Raw genomic sequence first — 16,910 nt, 5'->3', positions numbered from 1 at the left:
ATTAGCGAAGACCATGCCAGGACCGTGGTCTCCCCATTAATTAGCGATTTTGGCTGGTAGGATGCATAGAGTTCCGGTGGTTTTTCCAGGTTTGGGGGTCACCACAATACATGCCTTCCTGAGGTCTGGGAGGAGTTGCCCGTTCTTTTGGCTTTGTATGAACATACAGTGCATGGGCCCTAGCACTGGTTAGCCCAGTTGTTTCCAAGTTTCCACCGGAAAACCCTTGGGTCCCTGGGTTTTGCCTGATTGAAGCTGGGACAGTGCTGCTGCCACCACCACCTCCTCTGTGATCTCGTCCTCTAGTTCCAGCGTCTGCTGTTCTGAGAGGCATGGGATCGTTATCGAGTCGAGGATATTTGATCCGTCTGTCTCGTTCGCTAGCTCCTGGGGGAGTACAGGTCTTCATAAAAGGTTGCAAATGCCCCGCCAATAATATCCCTCCCCCGGTGTCCTGTATGGCCCGTACTTGTCCCTTACTCCTGTCCCGCCTTTCCAACCAAGCCAGAACTCCTCCTCCTTCCTTGACGCCTGTTCCTCTGCCTTCTCAAGTTCCTGGGCATGTTGTCGGCAGTGAGCCGTCGCACGAGAGAGAGCCTCCCCCGGAAGTACCACCTTGCAGCCCTCCCATAACGTGATCGGGCATTAAACTGAGCCCTCGTTTAGGCTGAAATATTTAGTCCTACTGGATAGACCCTCTATTACCTCTGGCATACCCAAGTAGTATGCGTTAAGGCGCCAGGCTGCGCTAGGTTTCGTTCGGCCATTTTTTAACGCCATGAGTAGGGGGGAGTGATACGCGATGCCTCTGGCCAGAAATCTATTGTGGAGAAAAGAAGTCATCTATCCTAGTTAGAGACTTGTGTGCATTGGAGAAGGAGAACCCAGATTCTGCCCTGTGTAGTGCCCTCCATGGATCCATCAACCACTGTGTGGTCGCAAAGGAGTGTATCTTAGTGTGGAGGTTGGGGTTTCTATTGCCCATGTGTAATGTATATCTACCCTCTTCCCTGACTTCGTTGAAGTCACCCCCCAGCACCCTCATGTCCCCTTGCTCAATAATTATTGTTGCTTGGAGATCGTTCAGGAGCTCAAGCGTGAGCATTTGGGGGTGCGTATACTGCCACGATGTACCAGCTGTTTCCTCCACATTTCCATAGTTACCACTACGAATTGTCCTCTCGGGTCCTCCCGCACCACCTCCAGTTGAAATGGTACCCTCTTGTATATAAGAACCATCATCCCCCTTGCTCTACTCAAGAATCCTGCGTGATAGGCTAGTGCATAATTGGACCTCCTTGAAGAACCTGCATTTCGTACCGACCCAGTCTGTTTCTGTTAGGAGGGCAATGTCCGGTGAGTGCCTGTTGAGGAACTCGAGTACCAATCTCTGTTTAATGCTGGAGCCTGGTCCATTGACATTCCATGCCAACAGACATACCACCCCTTAATGTGCCCAGGGATGTGTCCTGAGATCTAGGGGATGACCCATTATTCCACGTCCTGTCCTCCATGGGAGTGTCCCATGTGTCCTGTGAGCCAGTATCCATCTCCCTATTCCCAGGACTCCTGAGCCAACTCTAACTCTCTCCGCCATTCGGTGCGGTGCCTGGCTGTGCCTCTCACCCCAACTCCCCAGTAAGCTAAGCGACCAACCGAACTGCAAGAAAATAACTCTCCTATCCCCCCACTCTGTACTCCCCGGACCCCACACCAACCAGAAGCACCTGCGAACTCCACGTCAAGCTGGCGTGGGGTAATTTTTTTAGGGTATTACATACGTGGTGACCCAATATAAACAAAAAGGAACCAAAACTCCCTCACAACCCCAACCCGAAGTACCTGTTGTACGAACATACCTCGTAGTTTCAACTCTTTGACTACCAGAGAAGAAAAAAGAACAAGAAAAGTTAAGTGAGAAAGAAAGAGGGGGAGGTCTGTCTTTCCCACAGCATGGGCCTCACCGTCTCTGTGGCTGCCAGGAGGTTAACCTAAGAGGCAAAGGCAAATAGTGACTGTAATACAGGCCCTGCGCCCACAGTGGGCTCCAGGTCCTCATCCCTTATCTTGCGAGGGTCGGATGTCCCCTTCTGGCGTGGTAGGATTAGTGTCCTGGGTGTTCAGCGGTCGACGGATGGGCGACCACAGATGTCGCGACCAGAGATTCCTGCTGGCCCCATCACCGGCCGGGCCCCAATCGCCCTCCAGATGTTGTTCAGCCCATGTCCTGGCCTCGTGGTGGTCTGTAAAGTAACCAAAATACCCATTGTGGTATATTTTGAGCTGAGCAGGAAACAGACCATACTTGTTGCTGAGGGATTGCAGTTGTCTTTTCAGCGGGTCAAAGGACTGTCTGGCTCGTTGCACCTCTCTCATGTAATCAGGGAAAAATGTAATTTTGTATCTGTTATAGGCGATTGGTCCTATTGCTCAGGCCATTTGTAGCAATGCATCTGGGTCTCTGTAATTAAGTAACTTAGCTATCACTGTGCGGGGGGCAGCTCCGGTAGGGGTCGTCCCGAAGGTATCCGATGGGCCCTTTCGATAGAGAAAAAGTTTGAGAATTTCTTGGTTGCCACCAGATCACATAGCCGCTGTTAAAGAAAAAGTTCCATGTTCGGACACTCAGACTTTTCGGGGAGACCAAGAATGCAAACATTGTTTTGCCGGGATCGACCTTCTCCTTCATCCACTCGGCCCTCCATTACCGGGAGTTGTTGCACTACTGTCGATATTTGGTACTCTAGTGATTTCAAAGTGTTTTCAATGTCAGAGATGCGTTGTTCGGCTTCGGCAGGACAGTTTATGCAGATCTTGTCCCAGGAAGGATACCTCCTAGCAGAGGCCGTCCATTTTTTCCTTCATAGAGGACCTGAAACTCGCAATGGCGGCCGTCACATCCTTCAGAGAGAGTTTCTTCAGTCAGTATGGTCAACCCTCCCCCACGCTGGTTGTGCAGCACAGGCAGTGGCTGCACTTGTCGCATATTGATCCATCTTACTTTGGGTGGAGGCCTTCTTAAATTTCACCATGTTGTAGTTTGTGGGCAGCAGTGAAGTCAGCCAGACTGCCACTTGCTGCAAGAGTGATGGGGTCACTGGCCCGGTGTGATTGTATGGGCTCACTCGGAGTGCCAGTACCCCAACCTGCCCCTTGTGGGGGTCTGAAAAGCAACCAGTGTTGCAGCCCCCTGCCGCTTTAACACACAAGGACCCTCTACATCATGGGCTCAGGGTTCTAGTGCAGGGGCTCCCCCAGGCCTTCTCACCGGCAGGCTTTATGGTATACTATTGGGTCCAGTGTATAGATTGTCTTTGTGGTGGAAGTTGTTCACGCACACCTTATCTGCCGGGCTGCCTTAGTGTTCCCTGGTGCTGCCCTCTGCTTGTCCCCAGTTAGTGTTCTTCCTGGTGCCAGGACCGGTTTCCCATGTGGTGCCGTGATCTTCGGGGGGGGGCGCACTCGAGTCCCAGCAGTGGGTTCCCGACCCTCAGCTTCACTTCGGCGCACCACATTTGGTCATCACCGGTAGCTTAGCACCATTCCTATGCCCGCATTCACACCGGCAGCTGTACCCACCTTCGTTCCGTTCACTTCCTTACCAGGGTCTTCTCGCAGCTCCAGTCGAGCAAGTGTCAGGCGAGCTACCCGGGGACACTGTGCACTCGTCTCAGGGGGTTGGATCCCTGTTGGGCACCCCCGTGATCCGCTGCGCTCTGTCTCTGGGCTTGTAGATGAGGCGTTCTCCCTCACCGGCCCAGCAGGCACCCCGATCGAGGGTCCTCAGCTTGGTCTCTCCTCGCTGTGTTACGACGGCTCTAGCAAAAATGGCGCCAAGCAAGGGTCACTGCTGTTAACACGATGTTACGCGGTTCCCATGCCTCCGATTTTCTGGAGTGTTGCAGAGGGATAGTCAACGGGTCCCGCAATTGCCTTCAGCCAGAATTTTCACTATTCCCCCTTGGGAAATCAGAATATTTTGCTCAGGATATTGTCGGCCCCAACAGAGCTGTGGATCATCATGTCCTCATCTGTTCATTGCGCAACAGTGTCCCCTCAGAAGAGGTTCTTGATGTTCTACTGGATGCACGCAGACCATCTACAAGATCCCTGTATGTGTGCAGGTGGAGAAGATTTGAGGCGTAGTGCAGGGACCTCAAGATTGATCCTATCTATTGTCCCACCATTTCAGTGATGGAATTCCTTTTGTCACTTGTTCGGGAGTCTTTCTTTATGATTTGGTCATGGCCCAATTGTTGAAAGCCCTTATAAATAGGTTTCCACCTAACCCGATCGTGGTTTTGGACTGAGACATTAACATGATACTTACCTTCATAATGTTGGGTCGGTTTGCGCCAATGCATTCATACTTGCTTAGGTTGCTCACGCTAAAAAACACTTTCCTGGTGGCGATCACGTCCGCCAGAGGTGTTGGGGAACTGCAGGCTCTATCCTGAAAACCACCCTTCCTGCGATTCTTCTGAGAGAAGGTATCGCTGAAGGTGTTACTGGGGTTCCTGCCTAAGGTAGAGTTTCATTTGTCACACGACCTGCTAGTGTTCTACCCTCCTCCTCATCCCTCCAAAAATGAGGAGAGGTTGCATATATTGGACACAAAATGGGCTCTCAATTTTTACCCGATTAGGACTGCTGAGTTCAGGAGATAGGAATGTGGCTTTCTCATTTTCTAGGAAGGGATTTCCTGTTACCAAATAGACCATTTGAAGATGGATTACTCTTTGTATTGTAGTGTGTTATCATCTGGCAAGAAAATATCTGCATCGGGAATGAGAGCATATTTCAGCATCTTCTGCCTTGCAAAGGGGTGTTCCGGGCAGCGGCATGGTCATCGTTGCACATGTTCAACAGGCACTACTGCCTTGATGTGCCATGCGGGGCTATTGCCTGGTTTGGTAGGGCAGTTCTACAGAACTTCCTGATCTATGGACTTTCATCCCAACTCAATCGGCTATACTGTCATGGGAATCTGATGAGGAATCTGCGGGCGGAAGCAATCCATTGAAGGAGAAATGACTTGCCGGTAATGTTCTTTGGATGGATTAGTCTCCTGCAGATTCCTCATTGCCCTCCAATTTGACCCTGCTTTTAAAGTGCCCTACTGGTTGCTGCAACTATACTTGTAACTGCTGCGCCCTGTTACCCCCGGGTATGATGCGCATTATAAATAATAAACTAAACCAAACCAAACTAACTTCTTTTACCAAGATGTGGTGGATGTTTGGCTGCTGTTGGGCGATTAGGCCTCTTCTTGCCTATTCTATATTAAAGCTTTGTTTCCAGTCTGTTCCTCAGAAATAAAAACAAAAGGGCTGTTTGTGTCCAAAACCTATACTTGCCCTCTAAACTAAAGCTAAACAATGTGTAGGGATTCAGTAATAAAAAAACAGCATTCAAAATAAAGTTCCAAGCTTCTTCCAGCTCCTGGTTCACTTTCATGCTCTCCTTCCCCTTCTCCGAGTTCAAACAATTCCACAAAACCTCAGGGTTCCCTTCTCCGAAAGGAAAATGTTCTGAAGAAAAGGTTACAAAGAATAAGGGGCCTCAAGGTTCCTTTCCTCAAGGCATCAACTTAATTCATAAAGCCTCAGGGTTTCCCTTACCCAACACATCAGCTTGCCAGATTGTACTTGGTCTCAATATTCAAAACCTATTCCAGGTTAACTTTCCACTCCTTCTGATTTCTGGACAGTCCATCTGTATAGTTTGGTTCTGGTCCTGGTCTAGGCGCAGTTGTTGGACCACACTGTCCACCCATTACAGGTTGCGCCACCAGGAGCCCTACGCGTTCTAACACACGCAGGTTCTTCTGTATCTGTGTGCTGGTTCACACTCGTTTGGCTTTTCCTTATCAGAATCTTGACTTTTCCACACTGTCTTTCCCATACAGTTCACTTCTTGATGCTTTTATTCCTTCACCAAATCTGCTTTCACTTGTTAGGGAGAATTCTCATTTATGGCTAATTTCCCGTACCTAGTGAGTCCCTCAGCAGCTCTGCTGGATTTCAGGGGTTTATTTTTTTCCACCTGGTAAGAGTGTGACCCTTTTTCCCACTCTTACATGTGTTTTGCCATTTGTATTTCTACTGTTTGTGTCATCCTGGGCTCTGGAGCCACACCACTCCATGAGCCCAACTTTTTGTGTGTGTACACAGCACCCTCATTGCAGTGACACAGGGTTGTCTCTAAGACTTCCCACTGACTCCATTTTTCTGGCGCTGACTACTGTCCCCCAGAAACAGGTAAAGTTGCCATTTACTTTATGTAGTCATTTAACCTACAGACCCAGTACACCCCATCTTACATGAAGTATTGGAAAGGGTTAACTCTAATCCCTTTTTGTCTGTATCTCCTGGAGCCTTGTTTCGCTCCCTTAACACTAAGACTTGGCTGGTGGCAGTGGTATCTACCCTAACTTTTCTACCGCGATTATATTATATAAACGTGGTACGGTTTTAGGCTATTGTGTTAGCCTCGAACATAAACCCGCTTGACTTATTATATATTTTTTTTTGGCTCCGGTCGGGTTTAGTCGCCATTTCTTTGTGTTAACATCATTCTTGTGTTTTACTTTGCGCGGCAAACCAGGTTTGCCTTCTTTGTTCGCCCTCTTTTGGCGGCTTCTGCGAAGAAGCCCTCCTTTGGCGTCTGCGTGTCTAGGTGGGCTGAATGTGAGGGAGGGGTTTAGTAACCCCCCTGCACTTTGTGTCGATTGGCTGAGGTGGTTGTCCGGGCTGGACAACCCCCCTGCTGTGTGATTGACAGCCAGACTGTGTGAATGGGGGATTTTGGCATAAAAGGCAGGACTCTTGGACTGGAAGTCAGAGTCGCCACTGGAACTACAAGAACCGAAGAGAAGTGGAGAAGACTACGCCTGCAGCAACTTCCGAGTCCCGGTGAAGCCCTGCTGCAGTCCTAAGATATCTACCCTTCAACGACAGATAAGATCCAGTCTGGAGTCTTCTTCCCTTGAGCCTGGTGGGATCAACCAGCTCACCTTTCTACAGCCAGAGAATCCTCTCCTGGGTCGAAATCGCTGCACGAAACTGTAGTGGTCCGGATAGCCATCAGAAGAGCCCTCGTCTGTTTTAAAAGAGTGCACCTTTCATTCACCGTTGCTTTGCTGCTGCTGGCCTCATCCCTGGGTAGTGCAGATCGCTCCAGACGTCCTCCTCCTTGTCCCCACGACTGAAGCTTCAGGAACCATGAGTCTGCAGGAACTACCAGGAACAACTGCTGTGGCACCAGCTTTCTTCATTCGAATAAAGTACTGTGTCCATTTGGTCGTTCTCTCCGTCCGACCTTGAGGAATCGGGGTGAACCCTTTTCCTTGCCGAAGGCTTGTCCTTTCTTCCTTCCCTCTTATAACTTTTGCCGCCCTTTGAAAATATCTATGTACTCCTGGCAGCGTTAATCTCGAACTGTTCTAATCGTGTGATCCTCGACAACAGAGCCCTGGTCCATTTGACACTGGTGCAGGCCTATTGACTATCTGTCTCTTAGAACACGTCCTCTGATTAGAGTGCCTTGACAAAAGTATTGCCTATGATTTTTTTATCCCCTATTCCTGGGTTTTTATTCAATGTGCTAAATGTGTTTTGACTACGGTTACAATTCTTCCCACGGGTACGCTTTTCTTTCGTAAGGCTGAACTGTCATTACTGTCAAAAAGTGAGCGCTGCTTAAACCCCGGTAACGTCTTTTGTTTTACAACAACGGTCTGTCAAATCCCAATGTACTTACCTTGAATTGGCCTGAAACAATGGAATTGGTTGTGTGTGGTATATTTAGAGTGTGGTTTTGTTTAATAGAAGTGTGTTTAATGAACAGATGGGTTGAAAATAAATGTACTTATATTTTTTAACCTGAAACCTTTAGTCAGTGTTTGTAGTCCTTGGTGTAATCGCTATTACTGCTCCTTTGCTCTTGAGATAAGTCTGGCTGCTCTGCTACTGCTACCACTATAACTGTGTAGTACAGGCTTGTACCAAAGGTGAAATTGTAATGCCACTTAATTGTCTGTAGTGTTCCCTAAGGTTACTGCAGAGAATTCTGCCCAACATCACTCTTTTCAGCAATATTCCAAACTGCCTTTTAACTGCACTTCGCACAATTAGTTATTTGTTTTCATTGTACTGTGTGTGTACTTCTCACAAACCTATACACACGTCTCTGTTTATAGCTGTGTCAAAAGATTTAATTTAGTTCAGTATTCAACGATTCTGTTGCTCACTGTTTCTTGTTCGTAATACTCCTCATAACCCGTTGCTTTGGGTTCACTGCATCGTGCACATACTCTTTCATTCATTTGGCATTTAATTTGGCTTTTTAACAGCCACCAGGAGTGCTCCGGTTCGAGTGCCCTCTACTTCTCACTCACTGGTTTCACGCGTTGGCTCCTGGCGGCTGCTTTCTCTGTTCCTGCTTCGCTGACACGACTTCTCCGGATTGCAAGCCCTGCTTGCCATTCGCTTTCTCTTTGTTTGTTGCAGGCAGCTTCGCTCGCTTCCCGCTGAGACTCTGACAGTAACTTTCAGGTTACTTCTGTGCCTGCAGCTCCAGCCGCTGACACCCGAACATAGAGGTTTGCCCCTCTGTGGCCCTCACGTGGCCCGTCCTGGCCTCAGCTCAACAGCTTCTGCTGGTTCTCCTGTTGGACCATACCCGGCACCCTTCTTCTGCACAGGATTCTCCTCTCAGGCCTACGACACTCGGCAAAGCTTCTCTCCTGCTGGTCTCTCCCGCTGCTCTCCCCTTTTTTTTTTTTTTTTTAAACTTTTATTTTTGACGGCAGAGGTATACATTAGGCACACACATCAATCCAGCAGGTGAACAGTACAGTCGCATTATAACTTGGTACAGAAGTCAAACAACTCTCAGCGGTCACAACAAATAACTAAGCTTCACATGGGAGAAATGAAAGAATGAGTTCACGGTGCAGGAGTAAATTCCGCTGGAGTAGGGGACGAGCCCGACCCGGGCGCGCCATCACACTGACTGCTGAGGTACGCATTGAATTCAATCCAAATGTTTTTGGGGCGTGAATGGCACTGGAGCATGGTCAGATACTCCTCTTCGCAGTTTCGTGACCAGGTGAGCAGACGTAGCCAAGTCTGGAAGACCGGAGGAGAGGAGCTCCTCCAAACCTGGAGTACACATTTCTTGGCTACCATACACCCTATATTCAGAAACTTAGTCAGGCTCCCGGTGCAGACCCCCCCCCCCCCCCCACACCCCAAACAGGACTGCCAAGGGATCAGGGTCAAGCACCGTGTCCGCTATTACAGCAAGTGTTTCTAGGATGCGCTTCCAGAATACTGACAATCTATCGCAGGACCAAAACATATGTAAATGATCAGCTTTTTCGGCCCCGCAACGTGGGCAGGAGTGCACAGTGGCACGGGTGAACCTCGAGGTGCGATGTGGCGTGTAATATAGCCTGTTTAAAAGCTTGTATTGCATGGCCCGATACCGAAAGTTTAGAGAGACTCTCTGAGTGTGAAGACACATTCCCTCCCAAATCTCATCGGAAATCTCCAGACCCAATTCGTCTGCCCATTCATCACGTGCCTTAAGAGCCAGGCTTGGGGTAGTGTCCTGCAGGATTCTATACAGAGAGGATACGACGCCGCCAGCGCCACCAGAATTAGCAATGTATGCAATCGCCGGGGCATCCGGGGGCTCGTCTGGGAATGAGGGCCACATGGCACGAAACGCTGCCCGGAGTCTGTAGTATTGCAGAGTTTCTACTGCGGAACCAGTGTGCCCCGACTTCCACGTCTGGGGTTCGATAAACCTGCCCTCAGGGTAAAAGTCAGATAAAGCCAGATAGCCCAGTGAGCTCCAGTGTCGGACCAAGGCAGTGTCATGAGTGGGTTCCATTCCGGGGAAGGACCACACAGGAAGCCATTTGTAATATGGAGAGGACTCAGGCGTCGGGTAAAGCAGGCGGGTCCAGGAACGGAGGGTCGCATTGAGTGGATCAATAGGGGAGTCGGGTGTGTACTGTCGGTGCAGAATGAGGGACATTATATTGACACTAGCGGCTGCTAACCGCTCCAGCTTGACATGCGGGCGCACTTGAGAACCTGGGTACCAATGCGTGGCATGTTGGGCTTGGGCCGCAGTCCAATATAGGGTCATATTAGGAGCCGTAAGACCCCCTCGCTTGTATGGGAGTGCCATGTCAGTCCACTTCTTGCGGACCGCACCGGAAAGCCACAAGAACTGTGCGCAGAGCGAGTGAAGTTTGGTGAAGTAGGCCTTCCCGGGCCATACGGGTATGTTGGTAAAAACATAAAGGAGCTTGGGGAGTAGAATCATTTTAATGAGGGAGAGTCGACCAGCTATAGATAGCGGGAGAACGCGCCATCGCAACAGTTTAGACTCTACGGTCTGCGCCACAGCCGTATAGTTGTCGGCCAGCAAAGCAGGCTTCGTCAGGGAGATACGGACGCCCAAATATCTGATACCATCCGGGGACCAGCGGAGAGGGAATTCAGTAGCGGGTTGTTCAGTCGAACTAGTAAGTGGAAAGATCTCGGACTTGGAATAGTTAATTGTAAAGCCAGAGTGGGCGCCGATACGCGTAATGTCCCTCAAGATGGGGTCAAGGTGAGTTGTGGGGTCCCTAATATACAGTAGGACATCATCTGCGTACAGGGAGATGATCTCAGGGTTACCTTTCAGTCTGATCCCCCTGTGAGCGTGGCGAGCGCGAACCCAGTCTGCCATTGGCTCTATCACTAGGGCAAATAGGATGGGTGAGAAGGGACAACCCTGGCGGGTGCCCCTAAAAAGTGTGAAGGGATCCGAGGTTAGGGAGTTGACCCGAACCCGCGCCACAGGGGAGGTGTACAGCAACTTAATGAACCTGATCATGTTTGGGCCGACACCCATTGTCTCGAGTACGAGCCACATGTACCGCCAGGAGACCATATCGAAGGCCTTCTGGGCATCGAGCGTGACTGCCACGGCCTGCACGTCCTGGTTCATACGAGACATAGCGTTAAATAATCTCCTGATATTGTGGGAGGTAGCCCTCCCAGGGACGAAGCCAGACTGGTCCTCATGAACTAAATATGTCATGACGGGTAGGAATCGATTCGCTATAACTTTAGCGAAGACTTTTGTGTCAAGGTTCATGAGAGAGAGAGAGGTCTATAGGATCCACATTCATCTTCGGGCTTACCAGGTTTGAGCAGGACCGTTATGACTGCTTCCCGCATGGAGGGGGGAAGAGCCGAGACCCGTAGTGATTCGGTCCAGACCTCGAGCAGCCTAGGGGCTAGTATGGCGATGTGCTCTTGATAAAATTCGGCAGTAAGTCCGTCAGGGCCGGGTGCCTTGCCTTTGGGCAGGTCCGAGATGGCGGCCACTACCTCGTCCAAGGTGATTGGGGAATCTAGTTGCTCTCGGGTGGAAGGGGAGATCTCCGTAGTGGGAATCTGGTCAAGAAGGTCGCGGGTGTGTTGCTCGGTATGCTCTACAGGCTGGGTATAGAGGGAACTGTAAAATTCGGTGAAAATATCTAGGATTTGTTGGTCAGTCCACAGTGTGTTCCCTTGTTTATCTTTGACTGAGGTGATCTGAGTACGGCCAGACTCCCTCCTCACCAGTGTGGCTAACGTTCTCCCAGGTCTGTCCCCCTGACCATATTTCCTGGCGGCTTGTGGGCGGCTGAAATATCGGTCCTCACTGGTGGCAAGAGCATTGTATGTATGGAGCTTGTCGCTAATCTGAGCGAGGATGGTGGGATCTGTCCCAGTAGAGCCTCGCAGTTCCAACTGCTTTAGTTTGGTTTCGGAGCAGACAAGTGCGGCCCTGATTGATTTTAATACCCCCGCCTCCCGTGAGATAGACATACCTCTAATATATACTTTGAAGGCGTCCCATCTAACCGCCGCCGAGGTGTCCTGGAGGGAGTTATGGACAAAGAAAGATTCGATATCGGCCAGTATCTCAGCCCTGAACACAATGTCCCGGAGGGCCTCGGATTTAAAGCGCCAGGTGGGAAACTTGGGGACATGGATCCCTAGCCCAACGGTCAATGTGATTGGAGCGTGGTCTGAGAGTGTGCGGGGCAGAATTCGGGAGCTCTCAATTCTACCCATCATATCCCTTGACACCAGGAACAGGTCTATTCTGGACCAACTGTTATGCACAGACGAATAATAAGTGTATTCCTCTGCTGGGGGTTTAGTGTCCTCCAGACGTCACAAACATCGAGCGTCCCGATGTGGTCTCGCAGTTTGCGGGCAGCTCTGGACAGAGCCCGAACAGCCGTGCCAGTTCTATCCAGGACAGTGTCCAGTATAAGATTCAAGTCACCACCCCATATTATCTGAATGCCAACATAACCCAGCAATATAGAGGTGATAGTGTCAAAGAATTCAGGAGAGTCGACGTTGGGGCAGTAGGTATTAACAAGCAGATATTCACTGTTTACCAGTGTGCAGTGGAGTATGACATAGCGTCCCTCCGGGTCAATGTAGCTTTTATGTAAGATAAACTTAATGGATTTGTGAATCAGCGTGAGAACGCCCCTAGCCTGGGTGGAATAAGCGGTGAAGAATCTAGCGGGGCCCCATGTCGGTGCTATGGTCCTCGGCATGTTGCCCGCAGAATGTGTCTCCTGCAAAAACAATATCTTACACGCATGCCTGTTAGCATAGGCCAAAATCTTGCGGGCCTTAGTGTGGTTGCTCAACCCCCTGATGTTCCAGGACATAATGAGAGTGGTCATTACAGTGTCAGACAACTAATCCCGCAATGCACAGTTAATGTACCTCCCAGATCCAGCGATAGCATGGGTTTCCAACCGTGGTGCTGAGAGTGTAATCATAGCCAGATAACGTGTGCGCCGTGCAACCTCGTGTGCCTTTTTTAAATAACACCCCATTCCCACCCCCCTCCCTCACTACTGCCCCATAGGCAGCAGTGTGCCCATTACCCGCCCTTAACTGTAAACGGTTGGGCCATCCCCAACCTGGCCCAAGCTGTCCAAAAGCCCAACCAGGGCGAACACACAACAGTAGTATAAAGAACATTGCAATCGCAGTGGGGTGCGCCATTGCCGTGCACTGGCACGCTTAGGACCCGAAGGGCCGTTACAAAACAAGCAGTGAACTGCGGTATCATAGTGCTAGTATATGAATCTAACCATCAGCAGGGCCTACCTGCCAGGCTCTGGGACATTGCAGCCGAACACTCATATCGCCAGGAATACTCTGGATTAACAGCTCAATAATGCAATCAAACTAGCAGTAAGTATCAGAGACGCTGACCGACATGTGAGCTGTCGGAGCCGCATATCCGGATAAATGGCACAACAGGAGAACCATTAATGCGGTCTGCGGCCAGCAGCCCTACCAATACCCCATAAACAGGACAATTAGAGAGAGCAGGGCCCAAACCAGTTTCAGTCATTGTTCATGATATCTTCAGCAGGGGGATGAAGAGGAACATGTGCCTCTATGAATTTCACTGCTTCCGAAGGGACCGTGAAAAAATAGTTTGTTGTTGAATGTGAACTTCAATCTCGCTGGGAACAGTATGGCATAAGGGATATTCCTCTCTCTGAGCAGCTTCTTAACACCGAGAAATTGCCGGCGCTCCTGCTGAACACCAACTTAGAAGTCAGGGAAAATCCGGATTACTTGCGATTCCATTCTGAGCTCACCTTTTTCGCATGCAAGCCGGAGAATCAGGTCGCAGTCTTTAAAACGGAGGATCTTTGCAATAATGGGCCTCGGGAAGTCTCCAGGCTTAGGGCGTGGTGATAGTGCCCTGTGGGCTCTTTCAACTGTGAAGAAGGGGGACATGTCGGGGTTGCCCAGGCGGTCTTTCAAGAGGCTCTCAACTGCCAGCTCGAGTCGGCCCTTCAGCGCATTTTCCGGGACTCCAACAATACGTACATTGTTCCTCCGCGACCTGGATTCTAAATCGTCGCATTTGGCCTTAACTGTCTTCATGTCCATGACCAAAGTGGATACTGTGACCTGTAGCGTGGTTATGTTATCCTCATTAGTACTGACCCTATTTTCGGCCTCTGTAATTCTTGACCCATGCTGGTCCAATGTAGCTTTGAGAGACGACACGTTTGCATTAATATCGTCTAGCTTTTCATGGAAGGCAGCACAATTCCTGGCCATCGACTCCATCATAGATTGTAGGTCTGTGGGGGGTGTCTCAGCAGTCGGCAGTGAGTCCGCCTGGCCCCCCGATGCATGGGCCGAGCCAGGTCTCGGGGCGGCTCTCGCAAATCTGTCCATGGCTCCGGTCTTACTAGTATTCTTGGATCTATTGGGCATGGCGCGATACGGCACTAGAAATACGTATAGCCTCTGAGTGGTATGCCCGCAGATGATACATGTCGCGGGAGTAGTGGTGAGCACTATCTTGGTGAAAGTCTTAATACTGCTGCGGTCCCACCCAGGACATTCCCCCGCTCCTCACCTGCATCCACGGAGTCCCAGCAAGCCTGATCAGCCCCGCGGCCACAGCACACCCAGCGGGGCACAGCAACCGCCAGGAGCCGCCCAGGAGCACCGGCCCCCAGGAGTACCGGGAGCGAGCGGGGGCCCAGCCAGACCGCGAGTGCGGCAGTAGGGCCGGCGCCCCTCCGCGCCGCGGACGATGTGAAGCCCCGCGGATGGTGCGCAGCAGTCGGCCAGCGTCCACTCGGCCCCCCAGCTGGCGCGCGGCCGCGAGTGTCCGGGTCCTCAGGCGGCCCGCGGGAGCCACCGCACGGCGCAGAGGGACAAGCCAACAGCAACTCAGCGTCGCGGATGTGGGCAGCCGGGCTCACACTCGGCCCCAGGCGAAGGTGGAGGCAGGAGCGAGCGAGCCGCCGCCGAGCGGCCTCCAGCAGTGCAGTTCGGGGCCGCCAGTAGCTCGGGTCCCGGACGTCGGCCCCGTGCAGGGGCAGCGACGCCCGCGGGTGTTCCGGACAGGCGGCGGCCGAGGCGCCGACACCGGGAGGGCAGATCCGCAGTCGCCGTATATGGTGGAGCAGGCGGGCGTCCCAAGCACGATGGTGAGGCGGCCCGGGCAGGATGAAAGGACGGGACGCCACGCGACTCCCGGCCACGGAAGCCGGCTCACCACAGAGGCCTTCCAAGCAAGCTGTATTACGGCAACGGGGGTCCGATTTGCTCCCAAATCACACCGACACGTAGCCCCAGATGTCAGCCAGGCAGAGGAGCAGGAATAAGGGCATGTAAGAGTAGCAAACCGCAGATGTATACGGATAGGAAGCGGCCGTACACGGAGCTACCGAGCTAGGCAGCCATCTGGACGGCTGCTCAACAGCGCCCCTGCTCTCCCCTTTTTCTTGCTGGCCCCACCTTTTTATACACCTGCAACCATTTGACAGGTTGCAGGTGTGAGTCCACGGTCTCTATTGCCTGACTACAATTAGTGGAGGACTCTGGCCATGCCTGACCCTTACAACCGTCTGTAGGCCTCTTTCTTGTCGCAGTACTACAATGGTCTGAATGAGGGAAGATGGTTTACGATAGCCTATAAAGGCAGGGGCGGCGGTTGGTTTTCATACGGGAAAGGGGATACCATGTCTTGGCTGCGGATATCCTCTCCCTAATCCCCAAGGACCCTCCAGCCAGGTGTCCCTTCCTCGCATCTCTACCCCCAGGGACAGGATCCAAAAAGCGATGGCCTTTCCCTAGCCACCTAAGACGAGAATTCAAGGGGAGTTGGTGTGAGGATACCCTCAGGTTTTCTGAGCAGCTGATGCTGGAATGGGATCTCTCTGATGAGGAATCTGCAGGCGAAGAATCCATAAAAAGAACACAAACAGTAAGTAAATTCTCCTTCTCTGTTCGATTTCCCTCCATTTACTCATTATTGAGCCATTGTTAAACCATCAAAATAAGAGACCCAAGTGGTCGGAAGCTGAAACCTTTATATTATATGACAGCCTAAAGGGAATCTACACATTTGTCCCTGTCAATAATTTTGCTTATTTGGAACACTGATTAGCATCTTATGGATGCCCTTTCTTACTTTATCACTTTCACTTCAATGTATTGAACATTGTTTTCTCTTTTGATGCAGCAGTCTATAATATTTTCATTTTTTTCAGAGTAACTATATCAAAGTTAAAAATAAAAACAGAAAAAAGAAGCAAAAAGAACCAAAGGTATGTCATATTTTTTTTTTGAATTGTTGATTCTTTGATAATGGGTACTTTTGGCAAACAGACAAAACATTTGAAACATGCCTTGTCTTGAACTAATTTGTTAATTTACATGCAGTATTAAGGAATGAGATTGAAGGGTTTATCTACAGTTTAACCAAGGTGTTTCCCCCTCTTGCAATGACCTGAAAAAAGTATGCCAAGATGGGACACTTTGGTCTATGAGGTAACTGTATTCTCTATCAAGTAGGGAAATCTAGTCTCTCTCTGGTTCACTTTTCATAACACAATGTCACAGCTATGTCGTCCATCTTCCTTTTCAGTTCACAATTGGATATGTAGTGTCCCGGCACTGCTTTGCCACAATTACTCTTCAAAGTGATGAAGCTCACAGCTCAAATATATATATATATATATTTTTTTTTTTTGTATCCAGCTAGGAAGCATTGATGGTGCCTGCCTCGCTATAAGGATACAGTAACTAGCTCACTTAAAATTGCCCTTCTGGTCAGAAATCCACATTTTGGTACCCTTTTGCTAACTTTGATAGTATCTTAGACTTTTTGATAGTTTTTTGGTGACTGGTGTGTTTGACTTTTTTCCCCAGTCCCCTGAATGTCACTTCTTTATTTCTAATGGCTTTTTCCCTGCACTCCACCTGCCTGCCTCTTTCACCACTAAAGGGGCACAGCGTGGCTTGTGCCTGTTCTGTTCAGCGCTGTTGCATGCCCCACAT

The 16,910-nt window shown here is 50.3% G+C and overlaps 1 protein-coding gene across 2 annotated transcripts in view; it reads left to right on the top strand.

Annotated features, from left to right (window-relative positions):
• Positions 1-16,910, top strand: part of TTC3 (tetratricopeptide repeat domain 3) — a 2,698,168-nt gene that overhangs the window by 1,689,631 nt on the left and 991,627 nt on the right. For both annotated transcript variants that reach the window (XM_069636090.1, XM_069636092.1), the window contains exon 30: positions 16,121-16,177. In XM_069636090.1, coding sequence (XP_069492191.1) covers positions 16,121-16,177 — 57 coding nt within the window. The remainder of the gene's footprint in view (positions 1-16,120; positions 16,178-16,910) is intronic.

This window comes from Ambystoma mexicanum, chromosome 7p (assembly GCF_040938575.1).
Source record: "Ambystoma mexicanum isolate Mex_15411 chromosome 7p, UKY_AmexF1_1, whole genome shotgun sequence".
Taxonomy (NCBI): Eukaryota; Metazoa; Chordata; class Amphibia; order Caudata; family Ambystomatidae; genus Ambystoma; species Ambystoma mexicanum.
The sequence above is the reverse complement of the archived record's forward strand: the minus strand, read 5'-3'. Positions and strand labels throughout refer to the sequence as shown.